At 45.2% G+C, this 14,588-nt stretch overlaps 2 protein-coding genes across 2 annotated transcripts in view; one reads left to right on the forward strand and one right to left on the reverse strand.

Moving 5' to 3' along the window:
• Positions 1 to 263: 263 nt before the first annotated feature.
• On the reverse strand, positions 264 to 12,793 carry DPM2 (dolichyl-phosphate mannosyltransferase subunit 2, regulatory). The gene is made up of 4 exons (XM_040324807.1): positions 12,682 to 12,793; positions 10,302 to 10,391; positions 5,824 to 5,926; positions 264 to 482 (listed from the first exon to the last, which is right to left on the reverse strand). Exons 1-4 carry the CDS (start codon positions 12,682 to 12,684, stop codon positions 427 to 429), a joined length of 252 nt encoding a protein of 83 aa, XP_040180741.1. The 5' UTR covers positions 12,685 to 12,793; the 3' UTR covers positions 264 to 426.
• A 26-nt stretch (positions 12,794 to 12,819) lies between these two features.
• The window catches only part of LOC120914215, a 171,994-nt gene continuing 170,225 nt past the window's right edge, over positions 12,820 to 14,588 (forward strand). The window contains exon 1 of the mRNA XM_040324806.1: positions 12,820 to 12,945. Within this exon, the coding sequence (XP_040180740.1) occupies positions 12,860 to 12,945 (86 nt within the window). The 5' untranslated portion in view covers positions 12,820 to 12,859. The remainder of the gene's footprint in view (positions 12,946 to 14,588) is intronic.

Consider the following 14,588-nt stretch of genomic DNA (forward strand, 5'->3'; position numbering starts at 1 on the left):
CTGAACCTAGGCTCAGTGAATTTATAGGCTGTATTCTTAACTCCTGTTAGTTCAGCCATCACCTGCATTACATTAGACATGTTTGATGAGCAAAAGAAACGTAGAACCCATAGACTGTTCCATTATTTAAACTTTTTCAAAGGTCCCTAATATAATAATCCATGGAAGATTGCGCACAGGTTGTATCGCTGTGTCCCTCTTAGCTGCAGGTCAAGAACAGAGAATGTCGGTATCATATTTTAACACATTAACCACCAGATGGCAACATTTCCAAAGTAGTTTATCTGGAACCAAAAAGTGATGGATGGAAGTCTGTTCCTTCTAATAAATGAACCTGTGCGTTGCTGTCACAGCCACGGACAAAATAAGAGAATAACAGTTTGTCTTTGAAAGTCTGTCCTTAGAAAGTTTAGAAACTTGACATCGTCACTGTGACTTCTTTGGGCTCCGACTTTTCCACATGACATACGTCACAAAGATACCTAGTTAAAAAGAAAGACACGCGTTATATAGCGGTATACTAAGTACACAGCATATTTCAGCAATCTTACTAATTTTATTTTATTTTTATTTCAGGTACTTATATAGCACTGTCAATTTAGACAGCGCTTTACATATACATTGTACATTCACATCAGTCCCTACCCTCAGGGAGCTTATACTCCAAGGTCCCCAACTCACATTCATAAATACATATACTAAAGACAATTTGGACAGGATCCAATTAACCTACAAGCAGGTCTTTGGAATGTTGGAGGAAACCCCACACAGGCACAGGGAGAACATGCAAACTCCAGGGGGGTAGTGTTATGGATGGGATTCGAACCAGCGATCCTTTTTACTGCTAGGTGAAAGTACTATCCACTACACCACTGTGCCGCCTAAACCATGTCGCTCTACATCATTTATATTAAAAAGTGGATGTAAACCGTTAGGCCTCGTACACACGATAGGTTAACCAGAGGACAACGGTCTGAAGGACCGTTGTCATAGGTTAACCCAGTGTTTCTCAACTCCAGTCCTCAAGGCGCACCAACAGGTCATGTTTTCAGGATTTCCCTCAATTGAAACAGCTGTGGTAATTACTAAGGCAGTGAAACTGATCGAATCACCTGTGCAAAATAATGGAAAGCCTGAAAACATGACCTGTTGGGGCGCCTTGAGGACTGGAGTTGAGAAACACTGGGTTAACCGATGAAGCTGACTGATGGTCCGTCACGCCTACACAACATAGGTTAAATAACCAATCGTGTCAGAACGCGGTGACGTAAAACACAACGACGTGCTGAAAAAAAATGAAGTTCAATTCGTCGACTTGATTCTGAGCATGCGTGGATTTTTAACCGATGGTCGTGCCTACTAACGATCGGTTTTGACCTATCGGTTACCAATCCATCGGTTAAATTTTAAAGCAAGTTGGCGTTTTTTTTTAACCTATGGTTAAATAACCTATGGGGCCCACACACGATCAGTTTTGACCGATGAAAACGGTCCTTCAGAGCGTTGTCCTCTGGTTAACCGATCGTGTGTACGAGGCCTAATGCTACTTTCACACTAGATGGGGGGGTTCTTAGCTGTGCTTTTCGGTCCCTAGCGTGGCGCTTTTAACCAAAAATTCAGACTTGAATCGCACCTGATTCGGTGACCAGACACGCACCGGACCCCCTGCTGGGAACACGGCCTAAATCCTCCAATGTATTTGGTTAAATATATTCAAACCCTCATCTTGTAAACCGGTGGTCATCAACCCTGTCCTCAGGGCCCACTAACAGGCCAGGTTTTATGTATTACCTTGGGGAGATGCAGACTAGAATACTGCAATCACTGAGCAGCAAATGATATCACCTGTCATGTATTTCAGTTATCTTGCAAACCTGGCCTGTTAGTGGGCCCTGAGGATGGGGTTGATGACCACTGTTGTAAACCACCAATTCAGCTTAAAATACTAAATGAAAGACAAACATTTGTATACAGTGCAATAGGAAAGAATTCACAGCACTTCACTTTTTCCACATTTTGTTATGTTACAGCCTTATTACAAAATGGAATTCATTATTTTTCTCAAAATTCTACAAACAATACCCCATAATGACGACGTGAAAGAAGTTTGTTTAAAATCTTTGCAAATTTATATATATATAAAAAAAAAAAAAATGTACATAAGTATTTCCAGCCTTTGCCATGACACTCAAAATTGAGCTCATGTGCATCCTGTTTCCACTGATCATCCTTGAGAAGTTTCTACAACTTGATTGGAGTTCACCTGTGGTAAATTCAGCTGATTGGACACGATTTGGAAAGACACACATCTGCCTATATAATGTCCCACAGTTAAAGTGGAGGTTCACCCAAAAACTTAATTTTTAACATTAGATTGAGGCTCATTTTGTCAAGGGGAATCAGGTGTTTTTTTTTAAAATCGAAGCAGTACTTACCGTTTTAGCCCTGGTTCACACTGGGTACGATTTGGAACGATTTGAGATGCGATTTGACATGTCAAATCGCATCTCAAATCGGCGGCATTTGCCGGCAATTGTCGGCAATGGCACTGTCCTAATCAGTGCGATGCCGCATCTGCGATTTCAAAAAGTAGTTCCTGTACTACTTTTTGCGATTTCGGGCCGCGATTTACATTAAATTGCGGCTGAAATCGCGGCAAAATCGCGGCCGCGAAATCGCGGTAAAATCGCGCATTTTACCGCGATTTTGAATTCGCAGCAGTGTGAACCTAGGCTAAGAGAGAGATCTTCTCCGCCACTTCCGGGTATGGGCTGCGGGACTGGGCGTTCCTATTTGATTGACAGGCTTCCGACGGTCGCATACATCGCGTCACGATTTTCCGAAAGTAGCCGAACGTCAGTGCGCAGGCGCCGTATAGAGCCGCACCGACGTTCGGCTTCTTTCGGCTACTTGTGACGCAATGTATGCGACCGTCGGAAGCCTGTCAATCAAATAGGAACGCCCAGTCCCGAAGACCATACCCGGAAGCGGCGGAGAAGATAGCTCTCTAAAAGGGTAAGTACAGCTTCGATTTAAAAAAAAAAAAAAAAAACACCCGATTCCCCTAGACAAAATGAGCCTCAATCTAATGTTAAAAATAGTTTTTCGGGTGAACTCCCGCTTTAACAGTGCATGTCAGAGCACAAATCAAGCCATGAAGTCCAAGGAATTGTCTGTAGACCTCTGAGGCCTCGTACAGACGACCGGATCTATCCGCTGGGATTGATCCGCGGATCAGTTCCAGCAGATAGATCCGGTCGTGTGTAGGCCCGAGCGGACAATTTTCGGCGGATAAAAATCCAGCCGACGGATTCCCAGCGGATAAAAATTTTGAAGCATGCTACAAAATCTATCCGCTGGAATCCAGTCCAGCGGACTGATCCGGTCATCTGTATAGACTCACCGGATCAGTCCGTCCGCTCCCATCCCTCGCATGCGTCGTAATGATTCGACGCATGCGTGGAAGTAGTTACCTTCCAGCGTCGCGCACGTCGCCGCGGCGACACGTGACCGCGGATGTTTTCCGCGCCGATTTTGATCCGATGGTGTGTACAAGCCATCGGATCAAAATCCGGAGGAGGAATGTCCGCTGGAAACGGTCCGGCAGACCGTATCCAGCGGATAACCCCTCGTCTGTACGAGGCCTGAGAGGATTATATTAAGGCACAAATCTGGGGAAGGGTACAGAAAAAATGTCTGCAGCATTTAAGGTCACAATGAGCACAGTGACCTCCATGATCTATAAATGGAAGAAGTTTGGAACCACCAGGACTCTTCCTAGAATGAGTGATCGGTGTAGAAGGGCCTTAGTCAGGTAGGTGACCAAGAACCCGATGGTGACTCTGACAGAGCTCCAGCGTTTCTCTGTGGAAAGAGGAGAACCTTCCAGAAGAACAACCATCTCTGCATCACTCCGCCAGTCAGGCCTGAATGGTAGCGTGGCAAGACGGAAATGACAACCCGTCTGGAGTTTGCCAAAAAACACCCGAAGCACTCCGACCATGGAAAACAAAATTCTCTGGTCTTATGAAACAAAGATTGTACTCTTTGGCCTGAATGGCAAGAGTCATGTCTGGAGGAAACCAGGCACCGCTCATCACCTGGCCAATACCATCCCTACAGTGAAGCATGGTGGTGGCAGCATCATGCTGTGAGGATGTTTTTTTAGTGGTAGGAACTGGGAGACTAGTCAGGATCGATGGAAAGATGAATGCAGCAATGTACAGAGACATGCTTGATGAAAACCTGCTCCAGAGCGCTCTGGACCTCAGACTGGGGCAAAGGTTCATCTTCCAACAGGACAAATACCCTAAGCACACAGTCAAAATAACAAATGAAGGGCTACAGGACAACTCTGGGAATGACCTTGAGTGGCCCAGCCAGACTGGAACCTGACTAAACATTTCTGGAGAGATCTGAAAATGGCTGTGCGCCGATACTCCCCATCCAACCTGATGGACTGAGAGGTCCTACAAAGAAGAATGGGAGAAACTGCCCAAAATAGGTGTGCCGAGCTTGTAGCATCTAATGCCCCGTACACACCATCACTTTATGTGATGAAAAAAAACGACATTTTCTGTGAAGTAAAAAACGACGTTTTTGAAACTTCAATTTTCAAAGACGAAGTTGCCTACACACCATCGTTTTTCTCACAATGTTCTAGCAAAGCGCGGTTACGTTCACCACGTTTTTACATTGAAGCTTGCTTCATAAGTAGCTTCTGGGCATGCGCGGGTGAAAAAACGTAGTTTTAAACAACGTTTTTTGCTACACACGGTCAATTTCTGTGAAGTAAAAAATTACGTTTTGAAAAACGACACACAAAATTGAAGACATAAAACGACGTTTTCCCCCACACATGGTCATTTTTTTCATCACATAAAGTGATGGTGTGTACGGGGCAATACTCAAAAAGACTGGAGGCTGTAATTGGTGCTTCAACAAAGTATTGAGAAAAGGCTGCGAATACTTATGTACGCCGGATTTTTTTGCTTTTTAATTTTTAATAAATTTGCAAAGATTTCAAACAAATGTCTTTAATGCTGTCATTATGGGGTATTGTATGTAAGATTTTGAGGAAAATAATGAATTTAGTCCATTTTGGAATAAGTCTGTAACATAACAAAATGTGGAAAAAGCAAAGTGCTGTCAATACTTTCTGAATGCACTGTATATATACTTTCTGAATGCACTGTATATATAAAAAGCATTATAAATGGGTTTTTCCCCGTTTTTATAAGTGATCACTTTCCATCTGTTCTCAGCTGCACAAGAGGCTTAAAAAAAATAAAAATAGGAGAGGAGTAACAGCAGCACACTGATCTTCCCAGTCAATGGCTGTGCAGGGGGGGAGGGATGTCAGCACAAGTCTGATCATTGGAGGAGAGCAGGCTGATTTCCCAGCACAACCAGAAAACTGACAAAGGTGTTCTCTCATGCCTAGTGTGGTCAGTTTTTAATGGAAACCCAGAGGAACTGGCAGGAACACTAGTGATTTCACATAAAGGAAGCAATACAAAGAGAATAGCATACTTTTTACTACAAGTACATGGTACAGCAGGGACATATTAGGTATACAAAATGCTGGGGCAACATTTTCATTAACATCAATAATAAGGTTAATATACAGTGCAAGGGGCAGGGAGACAGGGGTTTCTTCAGGTAACTAGAGCATGTTCTATCAGCATCACTAGACTATCCTGAAAATAACAATTTGGGCACGCTGGCGGGCTAGATCTTGGGATGTATCCAATGCTCCCACTATAAAAAGAAGACTGATGATTTAAACAGAGACAGAAACATATCCACTGAAATGTGACTCACCAATGAGCAGAAGCAGAATTAAAGCAGCCACTAGGGGCAGTAGCACGGCGTACTCTCTTGGCAGGAAATAGGAGTGAATTACATGATCACTGTCAATAAACGGCTGGAGGAAACAAACCGGATTGTGTTACAAACGTATACGCCTGGAATCATTAGATATACAATACCATACGCTTAAACATATCATTTGGTACAATTAGTGATAACAAGTCCAGCATGGTGACCATAATACATGTGCATGTTAGATTAACCACTTAAGGACCGGAAGGATTTACCCCCTTAATGACTAGGCTGTTTTTTGCGATACGGCACTGCATCGCTTTAACCGACAATTGCGCAGTTGTGTAACATTGTACCCAAAAAAAAAAAATGATGTCCTTTTTTTCCCCACAAATAGAGCTTTCTTTTGGTGGTATTTGATCACCTCTACGTTAATTTCTTTTTTTTGCGCTATAAACAACAAAAAAAAAACGACAATTTTGAAGGAAAAAAAAAAAACAATATTACATAGAGAAGCACAGAGAACCAGCAATGATGTCAATGGATTTAAAATGAGAGACATAATTAAAACGAAATAGGTTATATTTAAAAAAGAATGTTTAGTGTGTTAATAAGGGGGCAAAGGAGGCAAAATATAAAAGAGAATAAACTTCAGCTATTATTAGACACTAATGTGCTGAATCACTGCATTTTTTAAGTAGCTCTCTCTCCCCACAATGTCCCTTTCCTCCTGCAGTCTAATTTTTAAAACAGTTTTCAAACAATATGAACACTCACTATAAACAGCATTAAAGTGTATGTATACCCATTGTTTTTTTTGGTAGAACAGGTAAAGGTTAGAACCCCTGTTAGGTTTTACTGCTATACGGGGCTCCGTTATAGAGATTTACTGTTCTGGGGAAAATCTTTTTACCAAACAGTTAAAGGGATTGTAAACGTGTGAGAAAAAAAAGAAAAGAAAAGGGGAACATAACAAGCAATGCAGAGCAGCTCCGAACCTCCTCGTCTCAGGGCCCCACCCCCGCCAGGGCCTTCTGGCTCCTTCTCTCTGGCTAGTGCCCTCATAGGAAGCCACTTCCTATGGGGGCACTCCTGTGGGCTTGCTCCCCAGCTGTGTTGCCTGAGTCTATAGACACTGAAAGCAGAGCTCGGCTCCGCCCTCTCATCACTAGCTTTAATCAATACCAGTGAGAGCCAAAGGCTCCTGCTGCCTTAGAGCCCTTTCACACTGGAAACGCCTATAGCGGAGCATTAAAATAGCGGTAAAACACTGCTATTTTACCGCTATTTCAATGGAGAGGGGCGTTTTTGGAGCGTTTTTTTCAGCGCTCAAAAGCTGCTCCAAAGATGCTGCTTGAAGGACTTTTCTCAACGCTACTCCAGCGCAACGCCTCAGTGTGAAAGGGTCCATTGAGATGCATTGGGAGCGTCTTAATAGTGCTATTTTGTACCGCGAAAATGCGGCAAAAACGCACCAGTGGGAAAGGGCTCTTAGTAAAGCCTCTGAGACCTGGAAGTGAGGGGAGAGAAGAGCTGCAGACGGACACAACGCTGGATCGAATGAGGGCTCAGGTAAGTATAAGGGAGAGGAGGGAGGTTAGGTGGGATACTACTAAACATTTTTTACCTTAATGCAAGGAATGCATTAAGATAAAAATGTTAAGACTTTATAACCACTTTAAGGCAGGGCTTGACAAATTTGCTTTGAATCTAGGAGCCAGCTAAAAAAGTTAGGAGCCAGTTTTTTACATTAGCTGCCCGGCGCCCAGAACTGCATGTCCGGGATGTTGTGTTTTTTTTTTGTTTCGGTTATAAAACTTTGCAAATAAGTAATTTTTCTCCTTCACTGATGTGTGCTGATGAGGCTGCACTGATGGACACTAATGAGGAGCACTGATGATCAGTCTGTGTACATGTTCCCTGTCACACTCCCTGTCCACTCACCAGTGGTAAGAAAAGAGTGCCAGATCAAGACCACAACCCCAACCCAATAACCCAGCTGTCAAACTGGGAGACAGATGTCAGAGGTGGACGGGCAGTGAGCGCAAGCAAGGGAAGGCCTCAGAACAAAAGGAGGACACCGGTTCCCACTAACAGACGCTGTATCCCGCTCTAGCAAGCCACGGCCTCAATTACCAGCCAGCCCCACCTCTTAGTCCGCACACGCAGGGTGGGCCTCATTATAAAATTTTGCAAATATGTAATTTTTCTCCTTCATTGATGTGCGCTGATGAGGCTGCACTGATGGACACTGATGAGAATGCTCATCACAGCTCCACCCGCACCAGAGGAGGACGCTGGTTCCCACAAACAAAGGCTGTATCCAACTCCAGCAGGCCCCAATTACCAGCCAGCCACACCTCTTAGTCTGCGCACACACGGTAGGCCACATGGGGAGACCAAATCCAGACTGCTGCTGCAGTTTAGCCCAGGCGACAGGATGCAATTTCCAGTCGCCATGGCGAACTGGCACCTGAGATTTGTTGAGCCCTGCTTTAGGAAATCTCTCCAACATCAGTAAAAGCTAACAGGGGCTGCAGTGTGTTCTTAACTGGAGGCTCCACTCTGCCCTTAAAGCGGAGGTTCACCCTTGGAGAGCACTTTTTCCCCTTAGATTCCTGCTCGTTTTGTCTAGGGGAATCGGCTATTTGTTGTAAAATATGAGCTGTACTTACCCGTTTACGACATGCATCTTCTCCGCCGCTTCCGGGTATGGGCTGCGGGAATGGGCGTTCCTTCTTGATTGACAGTCTTCCGAGAGGCTTCCGACGGTCGCATCCATCGCGTCGCGATTTTCCGAAAGAAGCCGAACGTCGGTGCGCAGGCGCAGTATAGAGCCGCACTGACGTTCGGCTTCTTTCGGCTACGAGTGACGCGATGGATGCGACCGTCGGAAGCCTCTCGGAAGACTGTCAATCAAGAAGGAACGCCCGCTCCCGAAGACCCATACCCGGAAGCGACGGAAGAAGATGCATCTCGAAAACGGTAAGTACGGATCATATTTTAAAACAAATAGCCGATTCCCCTAGACCAAACGAGCAGGAATCTAAGGGGAAAAATGTTTTTTTTTAATAAATGGGTGAACTCCCGCTTTAAGCTCTGGTTACCCTATTCCTGACAATCCTCCTGAAATCCTTGGTGCCAGCCTGCACTCTCCACTCCCCTGCTGCAAATTGGAGCTGCTCTTCTGCAGCTGACTCTCTCTCTAGATGGGGGCGGGGTTTGTGAGAATTAATTTTGTATAAAGTGGCCTGCAAGATTTGCACTTGTGAACTCGGCATGTAGCACACACCTAGTTTTATTTAACAATGCCCCTTTAGAAAACTAAATTGCACTGTTGGTCCAATTTGGTCCCACACAGCATTTTATGAGCCTTACTTCACTGGCGTGGTCCCTGTGTATGACAGTCTCCTACGTATGTGCAGTGACGTCATCATGTGCCAGCCAATGAAAATGACCAAAAACTGACACCCAGGAGAAGATGTCGGCACCAGTAAGGCCTCGTACACACGACCGAACATGTTTGCTGACATGTTCGGTCGTCTGTACGGCCGACCGGACCGGATTCCCGGCCTAGCGCACAGGTTTCCAGCCCGACAAATGTTTCTTAGCATGCTAAGAAACATGTCCGCTGGAACCATGTCCGTCGGACATGTCCGATGGTCAGTACGACTCATCGGACATGTCCGCTCGGCCGAAATCCCTTGCATGCGTCAAAGTGATTCGACGCATGCGTGGAAGCATTGACCTTCCAGGGTCGCACATGTCGCTGCGTCATCGTCGCGGCCACGTCACCGCGTTCGCTGTCCGCTGGGATTTTGGTCTGATGGTGTGTACACACATCAGACCAAAATCCGGCAGCGGACATGTCCGATGAAAACGGTCCGGCAGACCGTTTTCATCGGACCGTCCGACTGTGTGTACAAGGCCTTAGGGATGAGGACCGTAAAAGAAAGAGAAGTTTAGTGCCACTTTAATTGTACGAAAATTGAACAGTCATATTGTAATGTGTGTGGTGACCCTAATTATTATTATTACACAGGGTTTATATAGTGCCAACAGTTTGTGCAGCACTTTACCATATAAAGGGAGACTGTACGATCACAATACAGAGAGGGCAACCCAAAATAATCCATTCAATTTGTATCCGACCAGGCAGGACCTTTGCGCTAGATCATTTTTGGCAGATCTAACGGAGGTGGTACAATCAGTTTGTATAGTTTATGATTACCTTACAGTATAGGCAGAGAGCACAGGAATCTATCAGATCAGACAATTCCTGGCAGGATGAACAGGTATGGATTTGCCCTTATTGAACAGATAGAACAAAATACCTTCAATGGTAAAATGTAACAATCATCAAACCATGGCGTTAAAAAGTGCAACTATTTAGCCACCCCTTCCTTTCTTCCACCAAATCTCAGGCTCATAGAGTTATAAAAGAAGTCTCAGCTATGCCAATGAGATGTGTCACCTACCAGGCAGATGACCCACACTGTGTAATAGATGAAGAGGACTGTACTGAACGCCACCAGCCCCGCTCCAGTCAGCCGATCACTTCCTGTGGCCTGCAAGACAAGACATATGACGGGCCTGTGAGGTCAGAAACAAGACATATGACCGGCCTGTGAGGACAGATACAAGACATATGACGGGCCTGTGAGGACAGATACAAGACATATGACGGGCCTGTGAGGGAGGATACAAGACATACGACGGGCCTGTGAGGACAGATACAAGACATATGACGGGCCTGTGAGGACAGATACAAGACATATGACGGGCCTGTGAGGACAGATACAAGACATATGACGGGCCTGTGAGGACAGATACAAGACATATGACGGGCCTGTGAGGACAGATACAAGACATATGACGGGCCTGTGAGGACAGATACAAGACATATGACGGGCCTGTGAGGACAGATACAAGACATATGATGGGCCTGTGAGGACAGATACAAGACATATGATGGGCCTGTGAGGTCAGATACAAGACATATGATGGGCCTGTGAGGACAGATACAAGACATATGACGGGCCTGTGAGGGAGGATACAAGACATACGACGGGCCTGTGAGGACAGATACAAGACATATGACGGGCCTGTGAGGACAGATACAAGACATATGACGGGCCTGTGAGGGAGGATACAAGACATACGACGGGCCTGTGAGGACAGATACAAGACATACGACGGGCCTGTGAGGGAGGATACAAGACATACGACGGGCCTGTGAGGACAGATACAAGACATATGATGGGCCTGTGAGGGAGGATACAAGACATACGACGGGCCTGTGAGGACAGATACAAGACATATGACGGGCCTGTGAGGACAGATACAAGACATATGACGGGCCTGTGAGGGAGGATACAAGACATACGACGGGCCTGTGAGGACAGATACAAGACATATGATGGGCCTGTGAGGACAGATACAAGACATATGATGGGCCTGTGAGGTCAGATACAAGACATACGACGGGCCTGTGAGGTCAGATACAAGACATACGACGGGCCTGTGAGGACAGATACAAGACATATGACGGGCCTGTGAGGACAGATACAAGACATATGACGGGCCTGTGAGGGAGGATACAAGACATATGACCGGCCTGTGAGGACAGATACAAGACATATGACGGGCCTGTGAGGGAGGATACAAGACATATGACGGGCCTGTGAGGACAGATACAAGACATATGACGGGCCTGTGAGGGAGGATACAAGACATACGACGGGCCTGTGAGGACAGATACAAGACATATGACGGGCCTGTGAGGACAGATACAAGACATATGATGGGCCTGTGAGGACAGATACAAGACATACGACGGGCCTGTGAGGACAGATACAAGACATATGACGGGCCTGTGAGGACAGATACAAGACATATGACGGGCCTGTGAGGTCAGATACAAGACATATGATGGGCCTGTGAGGACAGATACAAGACATACGACGGGCCTGTGAGGACAGATACAAGACATACGACGGGCCTGTGAGGTCAGATACAAGACATATGACAGGCCTGTGAGGGAGGATACAAGACATACGACGGGCCTGTGAGGTCAGATACAAGACATATGACGGGCCTGTGAGGGAGGATACAAGACTAGACGGGATGAGCTCTGGCGTGTTCGCACAGTCCACGTGCAGAGCCCGCCAGGAAGTCACATACCATTTACCTAGACATTGTTGGTGGCCAAGTGCACCCCTTCATTGAAACCATATTCCCTGGTGGCAGTGGTCTCTATCAGCAGGATAATGGCCCCTGCTACACTGTAAAAATTGTTCCAGAATGGTTTAAGGAACAAAAGTATGAGGTGTTGACTTGGCCTCCAAATTCTCCAGATCTCAGTCCAATTAAGCATCTGTGGGATGTGCTGGAAAACAAATCTGATCCACGGTGTCCCCACCGCCACCCCCAATTTACAGGACATGAAGGATCTGCTACTGATATGTTGTGGTATCGGCACCAAGCTACTTTCAGAGGTCTAGTGGGTCTATTCTTGGACAGGTCAGGGCTGTTTTGGCAGCAAAGGGGGACCTACTCAATATTAGGTGGGTGGTCATATAGTTATGGCTGATCAGAGTATAATGGAGCATAGGGATAACTACAAGACATATGAGAATACAGGATCAGCCCCCATCACATCACACATACATACATACAAACTGGACACATGAGAACATCTCTTGTTACCCAGAGCAGCCAATCAGAATCATCGTGTCATTCTCAACCCAGCACTACAGAAAGGACAGCTGGAACACGATTGGTTACTCTGTGTAATGGGACACTACCAACTCATCACACATCTTCAATAAGCCCCACAGTCCCTGACATCCAACTCACCATAGCTCCGTATCAAACAGCACACTTCCTGCTTACTCCGCCGACCAATCAGAAAACCGCTTTCCGCGCCATGCATTCTGGATCTTGTAGTTCAAGCGGGCACGCGCAAGATGCAAAGTTTCCCAACTGGAGGAGGCAAGTCATGTGGCCGTGTTGAGAAGGCGGGGTTTAAAGTCGAATGGCTGCAAAGGGATACGAAGGCGAAAGGCACTTGAGAAGGAGGGTCTTTAGCATAGGACAGCGGCCCCTGGTGGCCAAGTGCAGGTACAGTGAATGAATGACGCAAAGAACGATCGTTGTCTGCCCCTTAGAGCACTGATGACTGGATTACACACACCTCTATGAAATGACAGTCTCCATTATGGTAGCAAATCCTCTCAGTTATCATTACTTCACCCCTTTCCTGCTTATGTTTGGGGGGATTCTGCGTGGCTGAAAAACAACTAAGAGGAATTACATTCTGTAAATAGAGTTTGGAAGGATTTTGTTAGTCAGGTGAGGCAGTTCTACATGGCGGGAGAGCTGGGGGGTTCTGCAGTAAAAGATGGCGGGGGCATTCCATTCAGCGGGTAATATTTGAAGATATTCTATATGGGAGGAATATAAATCTGTAGGGAAAGTATTTGGAGGAATTCCATTTATTAGGTAAAGTTTTTTTAGAGATTCCTTTTATCAGGGAATGTTTTTTGGGGGGTTCCATTTATCAGGTAAAGTTTCTGAAGGGATTCCATTTATCTGGGAAGGTTTTTGGGGGATTCCATTTATTAGGGAAATTATTTAGAGGGATTCCATTTATCAGGGAAAGTTTTTGGAGAGATTCCATCTGTTAGGTAAAGCAGTGGTCATCAACCCTGTCCTGCAGGGCCCACTAACAGGCCAGGTTTTATGTATTACCTTGGGGAGATGCAGTCTAGAATACTGCAATCACTGAGCAGCAAATGATATCACCTGTGATGTATTTCAGTTATCTTGCAAACCTGGCCTGTTCGTGGGCCCTGCAGGACAAGGTTGATGACCACTGAGGTAAAGTTTTTGGAGGGATTCCATTTATGAGGGAAGGTTTTTGGAGGGATTAAATTTATGAGGGAAGGTTTTTGGAGGGATTCCATTTATGAAGGAAGGTTTTTGGAGGGATTCCATTTATGAGGGAAGGTTTTTGTAGGGATTCCATTTATCGGGGAAGGTTTTTGGAGGGATTCCATTTATGAGGGAAGGTTTTTGTAGGGATTCCATTTATCGGGGAAGGTTTTTGGAGAGATTCCATTTATCGGGGAAGGTTTTTGGAGAGATTCCATTTATCGGGGAAGGTTTTTGGAGAGATTCCATTTATTAGGTAAAGTTTTTGGAGGGATTCCATATATTAGGTACATTTTTTGGTGGGATTCCATTTATCAGGGAAGGTTTTTGGAGAGATTCTATTTTTTAGGGAAGGTTTGGAGGGATTCAGGTTTGTAGGTAAGGTTTGAGGACACATTTGACACCTTTATCTGCCATTGTGCTGTGTTGGACTTCTAGTGGCTCCTTTCTAGGAATATCAATCCTCAGTGTATCAATTACTATGGTATATATGCTCCAACATTAGGACTGCACTTTACAGAAGAGCATTGACAAGGCAGTGCAGCTTCCTCTTATATCTTCAAATGTTGTGTAGCAAAAACCTCTGTTTTTACTGTAAATTGTTCCACTGTGTAATTTTACATTTTTTATTCAGATGGGCGCTGACACCCTGGGCACTATACAATATATTCCAGTAAATTTGAAAGTCCCGACAGTTATATATTCCAGCCTGGGAAATGCAAACACTCAGATAATTACTGTATCCTTGATCTGTTACATGTGCTTGCCTAAATACATGGATATTTGTTGAATCTCAGCTCATTTGCCACATAAGTCACACAATATGTAAG

Source organism: Rana temporaria, chromosome 9, assembly GCF_905171775.1.
Source record: "Rana temporaria chromosome 9, aRanTem1.1, whole genome shotgun sequence".
Classification (NCBI taxonomy): domain Eukaryota; kingdom Metazoa; phylum Chordata; class Amphibia; order Anura; family Ranidae; genus Rana; species Rana temporaria.